This window comes from Ornithorhynchus anatinus, chromosome 21 (genome assembly GCF_004115215.2).
Source record: "Ornithorhynchus anatinus isolate Pmale09 chromosome 21, mOrnAna1.pri.v4, whole genome shotgun sequence".
Taxonomy (NCBI): Eukaryota; Metazoa; Chordata; class Mammalia; order Monotremata; family Ornithorhynchidae; genus Ornithorhynchus; species Ornithorhynchus anatinus.
This window is the reverse complement of record NC_041748.1, coordinates 6,240,439-6,260,993: the sequence shown is the minus strand read 5'-3', so window position 1 is coordinate 6,260,993 and position 20,555 is coordinate 6,240,439. Positions and strand designations below refer to the sequence as shown.

The window sequence follows — 20,555 nt, the reverse complement described above, 5'->3', positions numbered from 1 at the left end:
ACTATGTGCACAACACTGTTCTAAGCTCTGGGGTAGATACAGGGTCATCAGGTCGTCCCACGTGAGGCTCACGGTCTTCATCCCCATTTTCCAGATGAGGTAACTGAGGCCCAGAGAAGTGAAGTGACTTGCCCACAGTCACACAGCTGACAAGTGGCAGAGCTGGGATTCGAACCCATGATCTCTGACTCCCAAGCCCGGGCTCTTTCCCCTGAGCCATTATGGTACCGACCAACAAGCCTTCAAGTTACCTCGTCGGTGGAAATGGATACTGCCATGTTGAGCCAGCTGGACTGTGGGTCATTCTGACAGACTGACTGATTGATGGACAGACTGCCTCACTGCCTCTCTGACTGGCTGTGGGTCTGATTGACTGACAGACAGACTGACTCTCTGACTCATCTGCTCACTCCCTGCCTCATTGACTGACTGTTTGACCGTCTGATTGACTCAGTCTCACACATTGCTTCCCTGATTAACTGATGGACTGACTGACGGGCTACTGGATTCCCTATCTCCCTGACTGTCTGATTGATTCATTCACTGTCTCACTCACACACTGCTTCCCTGACTGGTTGTCTGACTGACAGTCATGCAGACTGATTGAATATCTGACCCATTCCCTCACTCCCTGCCTCCCTGAATTTCTGACTGACTGACCGATAGACAGATTGACTCACTGTCTCATTCACACACTACCCTAATTGATTGACTGACTGATTGATGGGCAGACCGATCGGCTCTCTGACATCCCTCACTCCCTGCCTTCCTGGCTGACTGACTGACAGATTGGCTCAGTGTCTTATACACAGTGTTTTGCAAGCAGCGTGGCTCAGTCGAAAGAGCCCGGGCTTGGAAGTCAGAGGTCATGGGTTCGAATCCCAGCTCTGCCACTTGTCAGCTGTGTGACCGTGGGCGAGTCACTCAACTTCTCGGGGCCTCGGTTACCTCATCTGGAAAATGGGCATTAACTGTGAGCCTCACGTGGGACAACCTGATCACCCTGTACCTACCCCTGCGCTTAGAACAGTGCTCTTCACATAGTAAGCGCTTAACAAATACCAGCATTATTATTAACACGTACCGTCATTGTTATACACACACTGCTTGCCTGACTGACTGTCTGATTGACTGAGACTCATGAACTCACCGTTTCACTCACTGCCTCCCTGACTGAAGCTGATTGATTGACTGACAGACTGATTGACTTACACACTGCTTCTCTGACTGACTGCTGACTCACTCCCACACTGCCTCCCTGACTGACTGAGAGACAGACTGATGGACTCCCTGTCTCACTCACTCATTGCCTGGTGATAATAATGGTATTTCTTAAGCGCTTACTAGGAGCCAGGCACTGTTCTAAGCACTGGGGTAGATACAAGGTAATCGGGTTGGACACAGTCCCAGCCCCACACTGGGCTCACACTCTTAGTCCCTATTTTACAGATGAGGGAGCTGAGGCCCAGAGAAGTGAAGTGACCTCCCTGAGGTCACACAGCAGACATGCGGCGGAGCAGGGATTATTCATTCAATATTATTTATGTGCAGAGCACTGTACTAAGCGCTTGGAATGTACAATTTGGCAACAGATTCAGACAGCCCCTGCCAATTGACGGGCTTACAGTCTAATCGGGGGAGACAGACAGACAGGAACCCATGACCTTCTGACTCCCAGGCCCGTGCTCTATCCCCTAAACCAAGCTACTTCTGACTGTCAGTGTGATTGTCAGTCATTGGCTCGCTGACTGATTTTCTTCATTCACTTTAAGGCAGCTGGGGAATCGAGGTCATCAGCCTCCCTGCCTCTAACCCCAACGACCGGTGGGGGAAGGAAGCAGAGAGAGGAAGCCCCCCTCCCCTCTCCCTGGCTCCTGGTGGTGGGCCACTTGACCCGCCTGGACTGATGCCCCTTTTCTTCTTCCAGAAGCGTCTCGGGACACCTGCGAACATCTGTTCCATCCCTCCTCTGGCCAAGCTCTGCCAGGAAATTGAAAAGTTTGTACTTCTGGTGTCTCTATGTCTTCCTCTGGGTGCCGGGCAGACCCTCATGGCTGTGGGGGATCGGGGAGGGGTGCGGGGTCTATTCCCAGCTAGGAGAATCCTGTAGATGGACGGGGCTTAGCTCTTTTCCAGGATACTGAGTTTCATTCAGTTGAGCACTTACTGTGTGGAAAGCACTGTGTGGAAAGCGCTTGGGAGAGTACGATAGCGCAACAGACACATTCCCTGCCTACAACGAGCTTACAGTCTAGAGAAATTCTTCCTAAAAATCTCACCAGGAAGGGGGAGGGTGGCAGGCTCGGAAAGGGGTGGATGGCCCCCGAAGTCTCACCCGGCAGTGCCTCGCTGCTGTCCTGCCCAGATGGGCTCCTGGGGGGGATAATTGTTGTTATTAATGTATTTGTTAAGTGCTTACTATGTGCCAAGCACTGTTCTCATCTAAGCGCTGGGATAGCTACAAAGTAATCAGGTTGGACAAAGTCCCTGTTCCACACGGGACTCGGGCTCTTAACCCCATTTTGTATAGATGAGGTAACTGAGGCACAGGGAAGTGAAGGGACTTGCCCAAGGTCACACCACAACAGCGTGGCTCAGTGGAAAGAGCACGGGCTGGGGAGTCAGTCAGAGGTCATGGGTTCAAATCCCGGCTCCCGCCGCTTGTCAGCTATGTGACTTTGGGCGAGTCACTTAACTCCTCTCTGTCTCAGTTACCTCATCTGTAAATGGGGATTAAGACTGTGAGCCCCACGTGGGACCACCTGATCACCTTGTATCCTCCCCAGCTCTTAGAACAGTGCTTTGCACATAATAAGCATTTGATAAATGCCATTATTATTATTATTATCATTATTACCACAGGCAAGTGGAGGAGCTGGAATTAGGACCCGGTTCCTTCTGATTCCCAGTCCCTTGTTCTTTCCACTAAGCCACACTGCTTCTCAGTCTTCAGCAGGCAGGGCTGCGGGAGGCCTTGGGATCCCAAAAGGTTTAATCTGTTTTCATCCCCGCTGATGCCCTTGTACCCGGCAACATCTGATGCTGGGGTTCCCTCAGAAGCAACTGCTGCTCCCCCTGCCAGCTGAGGGGTGAAGGGGAAAGGGGTGGGAAAGTTCAGATGGGATTGCACTCTCCCAAGCACTTAGGAGAGTGTTCTGCACATAGAAAGTGGTCAACGAATACCATTGATTGATGGGCTGATTGAGACGGGATGACAAGTGAAATGAAGGCAAGGGAGGTCTTCAATCCCTAAGCCAAGCACCCATGATTCGTGCTATCGATGGAAACCAAGGCTTGGTATGGTGGTATTGCCCTCTTAATAGTCTGCAGCCACCTCTAGAATCTCTTTCTTCCAGTCTGGCCAGTTGGGGCCTTGTATGGCCTGGTATGGTCTGGTGAATGTGGCCTGGTTAATGTGGGCTGGTGTGTTCTGGCAAATTGTGGCCTGGTGCGATCTGGGGAGTGTGGCCTTGTCTGGTGATCTGTGGCCTCGTGTAACCTGTGTTCTGGTACCTGTGGCCTGGTGTGGCCTGGTCTGGTCTCGTGAGTTGTGGCCTTGGGTGACCTGGAATGGTCTGGCGAGCTGTAGCCTGGTGTGGTCTGGAGAGTGTGGTGTGGTTTGATGAGTTGTATAGTCTTGTGTGATCTGATGTGTTCTGATGAGAGTGGTCTAATGAGGTCTGGTGAGTTGTGGCCTTGGGTGGCCTGGTGTGTGTGTTCTAGTGAGGTGTGGTCTGGTGAGTTGTGACTTTTTGTGACTTGGTGGGGTCTGGTGAGTTGTGGCTTGGTGCGTTCTGGTGAGTTGCAGCCTTGTGTGATCTGGTAAGGTCTACTGAGTTGTGACCTGGTATGGTACGGTGAGTTGTGGCCTTGGGTGACTTGATGGGGTCTGGGGAGTTGTGGCCTGGTGTGGTCTGGTGAGGTGTGTTCTGGTGAGTTGTGGCCTTGTGTAGTCTGGTGTGGTCTGGTAAATTGTGGCCTGGAATGGTCTGGTAAATTGTGGCCTGGTGTGGTCTAGTGAGTTGTGGCCTTGTGTGTTCTGGTGTGTTCTGGTGAGTTGTAGCCTTGTGTTAACTGGTATGATCTAGTTAGCTGTTGCCTGGCTGGTCTTATGAGTTGTGTCCGAGTGTGTTCTGGTGCGATGTGATCCAGTGAGCTGTGGCACTTGCGTGACCCGACGAGTTGTTGTTTAGCAGGTTAAGGAACCGAGGGCAGGGGGACCAGAGCCAGTAGCCATCTAGGCCTGCCCTTGGGGCCAGTTTTCCAGGCCTGCAGCAGGAAAAGTGCTTAGAGAATATGACATCCTTGGGGACTTCCGTCCACAGAGGGTGTTTCCTCTCCAACAGACGGTTGGGAAGAACACTCTTTAATCACTCACCCAATCATTACTTTCTCAAAGTCCTGGGAAGCAGCATAGCTCAGTGGAAAGAGCCCGGGCTTTCAGAGGTCATCGGTTCGAATCCCAGCTCTGTCACTTGTCAGCTGTGTGACCGTGGGCAAGTCACTTCACTTCTCTGTGCCTCAGTTACCTCATCTGTAAAATGGGGAATAAGACTGTGAGCCTCACATGGGGCAACCTGATGACCCTGTATCTACCCCAGCGCTTAGAACAGTGTTCTGCACATAGTAAGCACTTAACAGATCCCAACATTAAAAAGAGAGCGAGGCTAGCTGGGGCTCGGCAGCCTAAATTCCACTAGGTGAAATTCAGGCCAGGAGGCAGCGCGGGAAAAACGATTTCCTCCTGAAGGGGTCCAGGTCCTAGCACAGGAAATGGAGGACCTATGTTTCCTGGGATTCTCCTCAACAGAATTCCGGGCTGTCCAAATCTCCAATCTGTTTCTTGGCCCTCTCTTGGGGCTCAATGGAGAGGAATTCCTCAGGGTCTGATGATCGAGTCTCCCGGCGGGATTGACAGATGAGTCTAAGTCCTGAGACTTCAGGACCTGATGAAGGAATTGATTAGAGGAGGGCAGAAATCGATATTGGTACATCTGGCCTATGTTCATCCTTTTTATTTATGTTTTTAAATCTGCACGTTACTTGAAACGCTAAATCTGTTCATAAATATACTGTCTCTGTAGTTTTGTAACCAGTGGTGACACTTTTTTCTAGAGTGATAAACAACCATTTACCTCTTGAAGACTTGGATGAGGACAAATATAGTGTTTTCCCAGTAAGTAAGATCATCTTTTTAAAATCCACTTTAGTTTCCACAAACCCTTTTCCTTCAGGGCAGATATTTTGGAAAAACTCAATCAATCAGTCATACTTATTGAGCATCTAATGGTGTATTAAGCACTTGGGAGAGAAAACTACAAATACGAGATATGGTCCCTACTCTCCAGGAGTTTACAATTTAGTGGAGGAGGAAAGGAAGTGTCGTCTAGTGGAAAGAGCATGGGCTTGGAAGTCAGAGGACCTGGGATCTGATCCTGACTCCGCCATATGTCTGCTTTGTGACCTTGGGTGAGTCACTTCGTCTCTCTATGACTAGTTTTTTCATCTGTAAAATGGGGATTAAATCTTACTCTCTTCTACCTAGACTGTGAGCCCCATGTGGGACAGAAACTGTGACTAATCTGATTAACTTCCCCACAGTTTAGTACAGTGCCTGGCATATAGTAAGCACTTAAAAGACAAAAATGATAGCGGGGGAGTAGTAGAGAAAAACACATAGACAACCGGTTCTGCCATTGTGCATGTTTCCATTACACATTTTGGCTGTACTGTTGTTAAGGTGTTAGGGAATGTTTGCAAAACAACCCGCAGTTTTTCTGAAGCAGACCTGCCATGGACAGAGCCTGGCACATAGTAAGCGCTTAACAAATACCACAATTATTATTATTATAATGAATCCACTCTGCGTATGTTTTACCGAATCCAACGGGTAAGTCTTAGAGCACGAAACCATCAACTCCTTGAGGTGGAGATCATGCCTGGCAACTCTGTTGTATTGCCCTCTCCCAAGTGCTTAGTCCAGTGCTCTGCCCCCAGGAAGCGCTCAATAAATTCCACGGGTTGATTGATTGAGACCGCGTAACTTGCAAGCTGCACCTGAGTATTCAGATGAACAGCCCAATTGTATACAGTTGAAAGAGCAGCTCTATTGCAGAGTGGCCTCGTGGCCTAATGGTTAAAGAAGGACCTGGGTTCTAATCCCGTCTCTGCCACGTGTCTGTTGTGAGATCTCGGGCAAGTCACTTCTCTTCCCTGGGCTTCAGTTACCTCATCTGTAAAATGGGGAATAAGATGGTGAACCCTATGTGGGCCATGGACTGTGGCCAACCTGATTGCCTTGTTTCTACCCCAGCACTTAGAACGGTGCCTGTCACACAGTAAGTGCTTAACAAAAACCATAAAGGAGTAAGAAGAAGAAGATAAAGGAGTCAGCTGGGCCACGCAAAGGACTATCAGCAACTACTTGGGCTAATAACCAGTGGTGCAGAAAATGAGGCTGAAATCCTCTGTATGGCTAAGGATAATATTTACTTTGGGATAGTTTTCTGTGACTCACTGAGTGTTTTAAACTTTTAATCCCTTCCTAAACTCCCCAGTGCCCCCTCCTCTGCTCTGAATCATCGATTCAGTTCCTCCAATTGTATTTATTGAGTGCTTACTGTGTGCAAAGCTCCATACTAAGCGCCTGGGAGAGTACAATATAGCAACAGACATTCCTGCCCACAATGTGCCCTCAGTCTAGAGGGGGAGACAGACATTAGTATAAATAAATAGGTACATAAATTACAGATATATACAGATATATACATATGTGCTGTGGGGATGGGAGAGAGGAATTAAGGAGCAAGTAAGAGCAGCGCAGAAGGGGGTGGGAGAAGAGGAGAGGAGGGCTTAGGGAAGGCATCTTGAAGGAGATGTGCCTTCATTAAGGGTTTCAAGTGGGGGAGAGCAATTATCTCTCTGATAGGAGAAAGGAGGGTGTTTCAGGCCAGAGGTAGGATGTGGGCGAGAGGGCGACGTGAGTTAGACGAGATGGAGGTACAGTGAGAAAGTTAGCACTAGAGGAGTGAAGCGTGTGGGCTGGATTGTAGTAGGAGAATAGTGAGGCGGGTTGGGTGCGGGCAAGGTGATTAAGTGCTTTAAAGCCAGTGGTGATGATCTCACTAACTACTTTGTTGACCAAATCATCATCAGGGGTGAGCTCTCCAAAATCTCTCCCCATCCCCAATACCCCTATGACTCCCAAATTACCCCATCCTGTCTCCTCAATGCTCACATTTCCTCCTGCCTCCTTGATAGCTCCACGTGAATGTCCCGCTGGCACCTCAAGCATCTTCCACCCCTAAAACTCTTCTGTCTTTTTTTGCAAGTGATATTTAAGTGCTTATTAGGTGCTAGGCGCTAGGGTAGATAAAAGATATTCAAGTTGAACACAATTCCTGTCCCAAATGGGGCTCACAGTCTTAACCCCCATTTTCCAGATGAGGTAACCGAGGCACAGAAAAGTGAAGTGACTTGTCCAAGGTCACACAGAAGACAAGTGGCAGAGCCAGGATTAGAACCCAGGCTCTAACCACTAAGCCACGCCACTTCCCTCCATCTAAGTTTCCCATCAGGGTCAACACCACCACCATCTTCCCTGTCTCTCCAGCCTTGGCAGAATCTTTGACTCGCCCCTCTCTTTCGACACCCAAATTCCATCTGTCACCAACATCACACAATTTCCAGGATCCTCCCCTTCCCCCCTCCATCCAAACATTGGTCTGGGCACTTGTCCTATCCCAGCTTAACTCCTGGATCAGCCTCCTTGCTGATCTTCCTGCCTCCAATCTCTTCCATTTCCAGTCCATGCTCCGTTACTGGGATCATTTTTCCAAAAGAACATTCTGCTCCTCTTTCCCCTCTCCTCAAAAGCCACCGCGGTTGCCAATTTCTCTCCAAAACAGGCAGAAAACTGAGAATTGGTTTTAAGGCATTCAATCTGCTCTCTTCTTCCTTTTCTCCCCCTGCATTCCAGCTCATTCTCTTCGTTCCAGTCAAGGTACCTACTCGCTGTATCTTGTTCACATTTCTCTCTCCACTGATATCTTGTTCACTTCCTCCACCCCACCTGGACCTCCCTCCCACTTGATATCCAGCAGACCACTGTCCTCCCCCATCTTCACAGGCCTGGAATCACATCTCCTCCGTCTTGCTTTCTCCAATTAACTTCTAATTACCCCAATCTTATATCATCCAATTCCCACTTCATTGCTTTCACACCACCTAGATACTAAGTACTCACAAAGACCCCTCCCCATCAACACATATATTGCTTCTTACTTTCATCTCTCTACAGTATTTTTAATGGCTCTCTCTCTCTCTCTCTTTCTTTTGTTTGTCAGCTTTTAGAAGAGAAGGATCATGCCCACTATAATAATAATAATAATGATAGTATTGGTTAAGCGCTTACTATGTGCCAGGGACCGAACTAAATGCTAATTCTATCATTCTCTCCCAGTGTGCTCTGCCCACGGTTGATGCTCATTAAATACTATTGGTGGGTGATTGATTATATTTTGCTTTAGGCCAGCCATTTATCCTCCTGAGATCTCAATTAAGAAAGTGAGAATAATGAGATTCTCCAAAGGAATAGTGAGGCTTAATGGACAAAGATAGAGGGACTTCATGCAAGGTGGATGATATTAAGCATTAAGAGAAGCAACATGGCTTAGTGGAAAGAGCACGGGCCTAGGAGTCAGAGGACCTGAGTTCTAATCCCAGCTCCATCACTTGTCTGCTGTGTGACGATCGACAAGTCATTTGACTTCTCTGTGCCTCAGTCCCTTCGGCTACAAAATGGGGAATTGCTACCTGTTCTCCCTCCTATTTACCCTGTGAGTCCCATGTGGGAACTGATTATCTTGGATCTACCCCAGCGCTTAGCATACTGCTTGACACATAGAAAGCACTTAACGAATACCATTATCATTATTACTATTATTTGAGAGGGATAATTCTTCTTGCATGTGTTTGTCTTTTAGACTTTAAGGGGCTATCACTGGAGAGGTAAAGACTGCAACGACAGAGAGAAGGCCGTGTATCCAGGCAGACGGTAATCTCATTTATTGCCTTGGCAGGGAAAACCACATCGTTATAAAGAGGGATGGTGGAGGGAAGATCTGGTTTTGCGGCTGTCAGAGGAATTCCACTTGACTCCTACTACCTGAAGAAAGGTTCGGGTTTTAAAGTTTGGCGTTAGCTCCAACCCGTGCCAAGCTCTGCTTTCGGTCATGATGTGACCTTGTGTCTTCCCAAGCTAAGGGACCTTTCCAGAGAATCTGGCCAATGAAGGAGGGAACATGTCTGTTTATTGTTATATTGTACTCTCCCAAGCAGTTAGTACAGTGCTTTGCACACAGGAAGTGCTCAATAATTAGGATTGAATGAATGAATGAATGAAGGTAGTCAATCCAAATCCAGGCCTTGTCTCCTTGACATCTCCACTATCCCAGTTCTGTCGCTTGCCTACTGTGTGACGTCGGGCTAGTCGTTTCTCTTCTTTGGGTCTCAGTTCCCTCCTCTGTAAAATGGAGATTGAAACTGTGAGCCCCACATGGGACAGGGACTGTGTCCAACCAGATTTGCTTGTATCCATTCCAGCACTTAATACTGTGCCTAGCACATAGTAAGCACTTAAAAAATACCACAATTAGTAGTAGTAGTATTATGTGGACAACTGTCTCAGCTCTTCAGTTCATGGGTACAGATCCGGCCAGTAATGGCATCCGATCTTTTCATCCTGATTCTTCCAGATCCTACTCCTTGAGTGCAAGTAAGTCACCCCCAATAGAGTAGGACCTATTTCAGACCACTGGAGACTAATATTAGCAATACCCCCTATGTACGCAGTGGAGGTGGCAGGGCACTAGACCGTCCCCTTTTGGTCTAAAATAAATCCTGCCCTTCCCAAGGTGCCAGACCGGGAAAGGAGAATCTATCTGGATACCTGGTTTGGGAAGAACAGCTATCATTTTGGGGATTTATGCCTATAAAGACGTATAAATTATTTATGTTGTCTGCCTCCTCCTCTAGATTATAAACTCGTTAGGGGATGTCACATGTCCACAAACTCTGTGTAATGTATTCTAAGAGCTTAGTACAGCACTCGGCACACAGTAAGCGCTCAATAAATATCGTTGATGATGATTTCCTGGGAGCCAATTATTACGTTTACTGTGTATTAGGTATGTGGATAATGCCCCCAAATGCTTTTCTTTTTAGCTCCGTGAACTGGGATGTGCTCCAGGATTCTAACTGCAATGGCATTTGGGTAAGCTGAGTTCCTCTCTCTTGTTTTGGCTTCCTCATTCATTCCAAACAGTCTGGATCGGTTGACCTAGACTATAGTGCCCCGCCAGAGAACGGCCACGGTTAATAATAATTGTGGCATTTATTAAACACTTATTGCGTGCCAAGCACTGAGAGTCAAAAGGACCTGAATTCTAATCACGTCTCTGCCATTTGTCTACTGTGTAATCTTAGGCAAATAACCTCAGTTTCCTCATGAGAAGCAGCATGGTATAGTGGATAGAGCACAGGCCTGCGAGTCAGAAGATCATGGGTTCTAATCCCGGGTCTGCCACTCGTCTGCTGTGTGACCTTGGGCAAGTCACTTGGCTTCTCTGGGCCTCAGTTACCTCATCTGTAAAATGGGGATTGAGATTGTGAGCCCCACTTGGGACAGAGACTACATCCAATCCAGTTTGCTTGTATTCACCCCAGTGCTAGTACCTGGAACGTAGTAAGTGCTTAACCAATACCATATTTATTATTATCATTATTATCGGTAAAATGGGGATTAAGACTGTGAGGCTCATGTGGGACGGGGACTGTGTCCAACCTTATTTGCTTGTAACCACCCCAATGTTTAGTACAGTTCATACAGCACATAGCAAGCGCTTAACAAATACCATAAAAAATGTATTAAAAAGGCAGTGTACGTCAGGTAGCTATCGGTTCTCCTTCCTGCTTAGGCTGTGAGCCCCGTGTGGGGCAGGGACTGTGTCTGACCTGATTAACTAGTTTCTACCTTGATAGTAAGCACTAAACAGATACCATAATCATGATAATACAAGATAATTAAGTCCTGTCCCAAATCTAATTAGAAGGGGAAGCAGGTATTGAATCCCCATTGTACAGATGAAGAAACTGAGGCACAGAGAAGCAAAGTAACTTGCCCAAGGTCACACAGCAGACAAGTGACAGAGCCGGGATTAGAATCCATGTCCTCTGACTTCCAGGCCCCTGCTCTTTCCACTAGGCCAAGCTGCTGTTTCTCTGGTGAGAAAGCACGATAGGATTAACGTCATTTAGTTCACAATGGTTCCTCATTTGTAAAATGGGGATTAAATACTTGTTCTACCTTCTACTTGGACTGTGAGCCCCATGGGGCCTGATTATCTTATATCTACCCCAGGACTTAGTTCAATGCTTGACACAGAGTAGGTGTTTTAAAATTACCATTTTTTTTAAATGATATTTGTTAAGCACTTACTATGTGTCAGGCGCTGAACTAAGCACTGGGGAAGATCCAAGGTAATCAGGATGTACACAGTCCCTGTCGCACATGGGGTTCACAGCCTTAATCCCCCTTTTACAGATGAGGTAACTGAGGCACAGAGATGTTAAGTGACTTGCCCAAGGTCACACAGCAGACAAAGGGCAGAACTAGGATTAGAACCTAGGTACTCTGACTCTCGGGCCCATATTCTGTCAGTCAATCGTATTTATTGAGCGTTCACTGTGTGCAGAGCACTGTACTAAGCGCTTGGGGGAGTACAATATGACAGACACATCACCTGCCTACAAATGAGCTTTACTAGGCCACACTGCTCCTCCACTACTACAGCCTCACGTGGGACAACCTGATGACCCTGTATCTACCCGAGCACTTAGAACAGTGCTCTGCACATAGTAAGTGCTTAACAAATACCAACGTTATCATTATTATTGCAGCAACTTCTGTTTCTTACCCGTTCAAAAGGTTCAGCTAATTCAGCCATTGTCCTTCCTCAGGGCGTGGACCCAAGAGATGGGACTCCATATGAGAAGACTTTCTGCCACGGTACGTACATCCACATAACTTTCACCGCACACATTAAGCGAGTGCCACTGGAGGATTAATAATAATAATGTTGGTATTTGTTAAGCGCTTACTATGTGCCGAGCACTGTTCTAAGCGCTGGGGGAGATACAGGGTAATCAGGTTGTCCCACGTGAGGCTCACAGTTAATCCCCATTTTACAGATGAGGTAACTGAGGCCCAGAGAAGTGAAGTGACTTGCCCACAATCACACAGCTGACAAGTGGCAGAGCTGGGAGCTGAACCCATGACCTCTGACTCCGAAGCCCAGGCTCTTTCCACTGAGCCATAACTCCTGCTCTACCCCCCGAAGCCCACCCAACCCAGCCTGGATCGCCCTACCTCAGACCACCCCCACTGCCCGCATCCAGCGGGTTTATCGACCTCAGGTTCACATTTCCCTTTTGAGCGTGCAAGGGAGGCTGCCGAAACATAAAAATAATAATAATAATTGTAGTATCTGTTAAGCACTTACTAGGTGCCAAGCACCGTACTAAGCGCTGCAGTGGATACGAGCAAATTGCGTCGGACACGGTCCCTCGTCCCACGTGGGGCTCACAGTCCCAATCCCCGTTTTACAGATGAGGTAACTGAAGCACAGAAAGGTTTAGTGACTTGCCCAAGGTCACACGGCAGACAAGTGGCTGAACCAAGATTAGAACCAATGACCTACTGCCTCCCAGGCCCATGCCCTACCCAGTATGCTATGCTGCTTCTCCTAAAAATAATGAGTGTGGTATTTGTTAAGCGCTTATTATATATGCAGATGATCCTTTGGCTTTGCCACTTGCCTGCTACGTGACCTTGGGCAAGTCACTTCACTTCTCTGTGCCTCAGCGACTTCATCCGTAAAATGGGGATTGAGTCGGTGAGCCCCATGTGGGACAGGGACTGCATCCAGCCCAATTTACTCGTATCCACTCAGCACTTAGTACCCTGCCTGGCACATAGTAAGTGCTCCACAAATACAACAATTATTATTAAGAGCTTATCAAATACCATAAAAATATCAATCAATGGTATTCATTGAGTGCTTACTACATGCTTGGGAGAGGACAGTCCCACAGTGCTGGTAAATAATGATGGTATTTGTTAAGCGCTTACTATGTGCCAAGCACTGTTCTAAGCACTGTGGGGGATACAAGGTGATCCTGTTGTCCCACGTGGGGCTCAGAGTCTTAATCCCCATTTTACAGATGAGGTAACTGAGGCACAGAGAAGTTAAGTGAGTTGCCCAAAGTCACACAGCTGACAAGGGGCAGAGCAGGATTAGAACCCATGACCTCTGACTCCCAAGCTCTTTCCACTAAATCCGTTCCCTGCGTACACTGAGCTCACCGTGGAGAGCCAAGATACCAGGACATCAGGGCTGTATGCAGCAGACTGGCTGGAATGAACAGGACAAGAGCCATTTCACCCTCGTTCGTCTCTGCCTCCACTTCCCTAAGACCACCAGGAGACTCGGTGTCATTCATTCATTCATTCATTCATTCATTCATTCATTCGTATTTATTGAGCGCTTACTATGTGCAGAGCACTGTACTAAGCGCTTGGAATGTACAAATCGGCAACGGACAGAGACAGTCCCTGCCCTCTGACGGGTTTACGGTCTAAGCGGGGGAGACAGATGGACGAAAACAATAGCAATAAATAGAATCAAGGGGATGAACATCTCTTTAAAACAATAGCAATAAATAGAATCAAGGTAATGTGCATCTCATTAACAAAATAAATAGGATAATGAAAATATATATAATTGAGCAAATGAGCACAGTGCTGGGGGGAGGGGAAGGGAGAGGGGGAGGAGCAGAGGAAAAGGGGGGGAGAGAGGGCTTAGCTGAGGGGAGGCGAAGGGGGGGGGTAGAGGGGGAGCAGAGGGAAAAGGGGAAGCTCAGTCCGGGAAGGCCTCTTGGAGGAGGTGAGCTCTAAGTAGGGTTTTGAAGAGGGGAAGAGAATTTGGCGGAGGTGAGGAGGGAGGGCGTGGGAGGACGTGGCCCAGGGGTCGACGGCGGGATAGGCGAGATCGGGGGACGGTGAGGAGGTGGGCGGCGGAGGAGCGGAGCGTGCGGGGTGGGCGGTGGAAAGAGAGAAGGGAGTTAAATTACGTCCAAACAGAGCAGCAGACAGGCTGCTAAACACAATCCCCATTGTGAGATGGTTGTGGGCAGGGTGGGCAAGGTGGTGGACTGCTTTAAAGCCCATGGTGAGGAGTTTTTGTTTGATGTGGACAACCACTGGAGATTTTACTTTCCCAGCACATAGTGAGTTTAGGGTCTAGAGGGATAGACAGATTGTTAATAATAAGAATAATAATAATGGTATTTTTTTCAGAGCTTACTCTGTGCCAAGCACTGTTCTCTAAGTGCTGGAGTAGATATACGATAATCAGGTTGTCCCAAATGGGGCTCGCCATCTTCATCCCCATTTTCCAGATGAGGTAACTGAGGCACAGAGAAGTGAAGTGGCTTTCCCAAGGTCACACAGCAGACAAGTCGCGGAGCCGGGATTAGAACCCACAACCTCTGACACCCACGCCCGTGCTCTTTTTACTAAGCCTTAATGCACAAGATAGATCATCTAGCAGAGGGAGAGAGAGAGAGAGAGAGAGACTGATTGTCCATTGGGGAGGAGGGAACACTAAGCGATGACAAGATTTGTGGCTTGTGGTGATGAAGGCCGAGTCATTATTTACATCTTAAAGTCACTAGCCGAAAAGGTGCAGCTGAGTGACCCCACCTGACTCCCCAGTTGCTCTTGAACAAAATCCCCAGGGTGAATATTGTGTCTCGGCCCGGTGAGGCCCCTTTCCACAGCTAATCATCGTGGCCCGCCGCCCACTGCTGTGGACGGCCCGCTGATGTGGCTACCATTTCGGACACAACTTTAAAACCGCTAATAAATACTACTGTGAAAGAATTACCCCCCTCGTCCAGGAGTGAAGCAGCACGGCTTAGTGGCAAGAGCCCAGGCTTGGGTGTCAGAGGACGTGGGTTCTAATCCTGGCTCCGCCACTTGTCTGCTGTGTGACCTTGGGCAAGTCACTTAACTTCTCTGTGCCTCAGTTCCCTCACCTGCAAAACGGGGATTAAAAGGGTGAGCCCCATGTGGGACAACCTGATTACCATGTATCTACCTCAGCACTTAGAACAGTGCTTGGCACATAGTAAGCGCTTAACAAATGCCATCATTATTATAAGTTAGTAAAGATTTAATTTACCCAGTCTTGCTGGCTTAGACTGTGATCCTCACATGGAATGGGGAATATGTATGACCTGATTATCTGGTATTCATTCATTCAGTCGTATTTATTGAGCACTTACCCTGTGCAGAGCACTGTACTAAGCTCTTGGAAAGTACAATTTGGCAACCAATAGAGACGATCCCTAGCTGCCAATGGGTTGTATCTGCCCCAGGGTTTACTGAATTGCTGGGCACATAGTAGGTACTTAGCAAATAACTCGGTTCTTATTTGTTATTGTTATTATTGATAATTTTAGATGCAGTGTTAGTGAGTGGGGCTTTTAATAATGTTGGTATTTGTTAAGTGCTTACTATGTGCCGAGCACTGTTCTAAGCGCTGGGGTAGACATAGGGGAATCAGGTTGTCCCACGTGGGGCTCACAGTCTTAATCCCCATTTTACAGATGAGGGAACTGAGGCACAGAGAAGTTAAGTGACTTGCCCACAGTCACACAGCCGACAAGTGGCAGAGCTGGGATTCGAACTCATGAGCCCTGACTCCAAAGCCCGTGCTCTTTCCTCTGCGCCACGCTGCTTCTCTATGGGGGCGGGATCAGTAGTAGAAGATAAGGGGATAGAAACAGTGTGGCGTAGTGGGTAGAGCACAGGCCTGGGAGTCAGAGGACCTGCGTTCTAATCCCGGCTCTGCCACCTGCCGGCTGTGTGACCTTGGGCAAGTCACTTCACTTCTCTATGCCTCAGTTACCTCATCTGTCAAGTGAGGGTTAAGACTGTGAGCCTCATGTGGGACAGGGACTGTGTCCCACTGGATTAGCTTGTATCTCCCCCGGGGGGGCTTAGAACAATGCTCCACACATAGTAAGCGCTTAACAAATGTCATTATCATCAAGGGGATAGGAGCAGAGGTAGGAATAAGAGAAAGGGAAACAGAGGGGAGAACAGACACACATACAAGTCTGCACACACCAAGTCGATCCTTTCTGATAGCCTCTTGTTCACAGAGATAGTAGACAGAGCATTCATCTGGCCTTTCTCCCACACCCCACTCCTCCCCACCCCTTGATTCCTGGCTGCTCTTCCTGCCTTGGCTAGTCCCAGGACCCGCTCGGTAGTCAGGCAACTATGTCCAGGGGGCACCCCCGCCCCGGCTCCCAGCTCCAACCCTGGAGCCCCAGAAACTTCAGACACTAGCTCTTTGTCACCAAATCCTGGGCCTCTGGGATCAGAACCACTTCCCAGCCAGGCTACTGCAGATTCTTGCCTGCTGGGTTACTTTGGATAAGTCCTTTAACTTCTCCAGGCCTAAATAATAATAATAATAATAATGTTGGTATTTGTTAAGCGCTTACTATGTGCAGAGCACTGTTCTAAGCGCTAGGGTAGATACAGGGTCATCAGGTTGTCCCACATGAGGCTCACAGTCTTAATCCCCATTTTACAGATGAGCTAACTGAGGCACAGAGAAGTGAAGTGACTTGCCCACAGTCACCCAGCTGACAAGCGGCTGAGTTGGGATTCGAACCCATGACCTCTGACTCCCAAGCCCAGCCTCTTCCCACTGAGCCACGCTTCCCTCACCTATAAAATGGGGGGGAATCTGTTCACCCCCTCCTTCCCGGCCTTAGACTGAAAGCCCCTTGAAGGAGGGGGACTGGGTCTGATCTGATTGTACTGATTCTCCCTGAGGTTGTATCACAGTGCTTGGCGCATAGCAAGTGCTTAAGGAGTCAAAGCCTTGTGGAAGCCTTATTATGCTATTGATGTCTGTCTACTTATTTTGTTTTATTGTCTGTCTCCTCCCTTTTAGACTGTGAGCCCATTATGGGGTAGGAAATGTCTCTCTTTGTTGCCAAATTGTACTCTCCAAGCACGTAGCACAGTACGCACTCAGTAAATACGATTGAATGAAGACATATTTCGTCAACAAGGCCTTCCCTGACTAAGCCCTCCTTTCCTCTTCTCTCACTCCCTTCTGCGTCACCCTGACTTGCTCCCTTTATTCATCCCTCCTCCCATAGCACTTATGGATATATCTATAATTAATTTATTTATATTAATGAGTGTCTTCCCCTCTAGGCTGTAACCTCACTGTGGACAGGGAAAGTGTGTGTTAGATCGTACACTCCCAAGCTCTTAATACAGTGCTCTGCACACAGTGAGAACTCAATCAGTACGATTCACTGACTGACTCAAACGCTTCAGTACAAGCTATGGTTCAGACGGTCCATGCTTAAAGCAGTGGAACCCCAGGCTCTTTGCCTTTGGACTGCAATATCTGGAGTGAGAAGGTGGGCTTCGGTGACCCCAGCTGATGGGTCATTCCTCTCCCATCCCTCCACACGGCTTGATTGCTCTATCTGCCACCAGAGCGGGTTCAGATCATAGAACCCAAGAAGCCAGGGAAACTCCCATGATACAGTGGTTGAGAGTCAATCGAATTTATTGAGCACTTACTGTGTCCACAGCACTTTAGTAAGCCCTTGGGAGAGTACAATAAACAATATAACAGACACTTTCCCGGCCCAAAATGAGTTTGCGGTCCAAAGGGGTAGACAGACATTAAAATAAAGAAAATGACAGTTATATACCTCAGTGCTGTGGGGCTGGAAGGAGGGATGAATAAAGGGAGCAAGTCAGGGCGACACAGAGGGGAGTGGAAGAAGAGGAAAAAAGGGGCTGTCAGAGAAGGCCTCTTGGAGGAGATGTACCTTCGGTAAGGCTTTGAAAGAGGAGAGAGTCATTGTATGTCAGATATGAAGAGGGAGGGTTTCCCGGACCAGAGGAGGGATGTGGGCGAGAGGTCAGCGGGGAGATAGAAGAGATCGAGGTAGAGCGAAAAGGTTCGCATTAGGGAAGCGAAGTGTGCAGGCTGGGTTGTAGTAGGAGAGTAGCGAGGTGAGTTAAGACGGGCAAGGTGATTAAGTGGTTTAAAGCCAATGGTGAGGAGTTTCTGTTGGATGCGGTTGTGGATGGACAACCACTGGAGGTTCTTGAGGAGTGGAGAAACATGATCTGAACGTTTTTGTAGGAAAATGATCCGGGCAGCAGAGTGAAGTATGGACTGGAGTGGGGAGAGACAGGAGGCTGGGAGATCAGCAAAGAGGCTGATACAGTAATCAAGGCAGGAGAGGTTAAGTGATTGTATTAAAGTGGTAGCAAGGCAGATTTTATCAATGTTGTGAATGGCGAATTGACAGGATTTAGTGGTGGATTGATTATGTGGGTTGAATGAGAGAGACTAATAGAGGACGATGTCAAGATAATGGGCTTCTGAGACTGGAAGGTTGGTGATGCCGTCTACTGTGATGGAACAGTCGAGGGAAGGTCAGGGCGTGGGTGGGAAGATGAGTTCTGTTTTAGACATGTTAAAGTTGACGTGACAGCGGGACGTCCAAGTAGAGATGTCTTGAAAACGGGAGGAAATGCGAGACTGGAGAAAGGGAGAGAGATCAGGGCTAGAGATGTCGTTTTGGGAATCATCCACACAGAAGTGGTAGTTGAACCCGTGTGAGAGAATGAGTTCTCCAAGGGAGTGGGTTTAGATGGAAAACTGAACCTTGAGGGACCTCACGGTTAGGGGGTGGGAGGCCGAGGAGGAGCCCGTAAAAGAGACTGAGAATGAGCAGCCAGAGACAGGAGGAGAACCGGGAGAGGGCAGAGTCAGTGAAGCCGAGGTTGGATAGTTTTTCTAGGAGAAGGGAGTGGTTGACAGTGTCGAAGGCAGGTGAGAGGTCGAGGAGGATTAGGATGGTGAATAATAATGTTGGTATTTGTTAAGCGCTTACTATGTGCCGAGCACTGTTCTAAGCGCTGGGGTAGATACAGGGTCATCAGGTTGTCCCACGTGAGGCTCACAGTTAATCCCCATTTTACAGATGAGGGAACTGAGGCACAGAGAAGTTAAGTGACTTGCCCACAGTCACACAGCTGACAAGTGGCAGAGCTGGGAATCGAACCCATGACCTCTGACTCCGAAGCCCAGGCTCTTTCCACTGAGCCACGCTGCTGAGAGACCTTTGGCAAGAAGGAGACCACCTGTAACCTTTTTGAGGGCAGTTTCTGTGGAGTGAAGGATACCGATGCCAGTTTGGAGAGCTCCCCTTGTGATCTCACAGGGGGCGGGAGGAGTTTGGGTCTGCTGCTCTCCACCCATCGGGGAAAGTGAAACCAGAATAACCAGGCCACCGGGAAAATGTCCCCAGGTTGGCTGGGGTGGGGTAAAGGTGGGCTTTACCCCACTTGCCTTCCAAAATGGAGATTCCCAGCCTCAGGGGGTGTAATTTATTTATTTACGGTAATATCCATCTCCCCCTCTAGACTGTAAGCTCATTGTGGGGGTGGGGGGGGAATGTGTCAGTTCTGTTGTTCTATTGTACTCTCCCTAGAGCTTAGTACAGGGCTCTGCACACAGTAAGTGCTCAATAAATACAATGAACTGACTGGAGAGGGGTCAGAGTGGATGGGATTCATGGAGCAATGAAATGTGCTTTGCAGGTTCTGGAGCCAGGGGCATCATCCTGCTAGGGGACTCAGCTGGCGCTCACTTCCACATCCCTCCAGAGTGGCTCACGGCGACGCAGATGTCTTCCGTAAGGATTGGGTTTGGCCCCTTGTCGGGGAGAGGGGTCTTCTCCAACCCCCGCACATGCCCTGCCCCCCACCCCAACCCTTCTTCAACCCCCGCATCTGCCCTGCCCCCACCCCAACCCACGGCCGGGCTTGGGTCTCCTCTCAGGCCCTTCTGCCTGGAGCCCATTTCCTCCAGTTCTGGGCTCTGGGGCTGGGTGGGACCAAGTTGTCTAGCAAGAGAAGCGGTGAGTATGCCTTTCTCATTCATTCATTCAATTGTATTTATCGTACTAAGCGCTTGGGAGAGTACAATAGAACATAAGACACATTCCCTGCTCACAATGAACTCACAGTCTAGAGCGGGAGACAGACATTAATATAAATAAATAAGTTATAGCTACATACAGATATATACATATGTGCTGTGGGGAAGGGAGGGCGGATGAATGAAGGAGCAAGTAGGAGCGGTGTAGAAAGGAGTGGGAAAAGAAGAGAAGAAGGGGGGCTCAGACAGGTAAGGCTTCCTGGAGGAGATGTGCCTTCAATAAGGCTTTCAAGTGGGGGAGAGCAATTATCTGTCTCATATGAGGAGGGAGGTGTCCCAAGCCGGAGGTAGGATGAGGGCGAGAGGTCAGTGGGCCCCTCTCCAGTGGAGAGTCCCAGGCCAGTCGCCTGCTGAAGCCCCCCGGAAAGAATGGGG

At 48.5% G+C, this 20,555-nt stretch overlaps 1 protein-coding gene across 1 annotated transcript in view; it reads left to right on the top strand.

The window, feature by feature from the left end:
- Window positions 1-20,555, top strand: part of AOAH (acyloxyacyl hydrolase) — a 67,079-nt gene that overhangs the window by 31,339 nt on the left and 15,185 nt on the right. Inside the window, exons 6-11 of the mRNA XM_029048927.2 lie at window positions 1,928-1,998; window positions 5,116-5,176; window positions 8,985-9,055; window positions 10,225-10,273; window positions 12,019-12,067; window positions 19,781-19,875. Of these exons, the coding sequence (XP_028904760.1) occupies window positions 1,928-1,998; window positions 5,116-5,176; window positions 8,985-9,055; window positions 10,225-10,273; window positions 12,019-12,067; window positions 19,781-19,875 (396 nt within the window). The remainder of the gene's footprint in view (window positions 1-1,927; window positions 1,999-5,115; window positions 5,177-8,984; window positions 9,056-10,224; window positions 10,274-12,018; window positions 12,068-19,780; window positions 19,876-20,555) is intronic.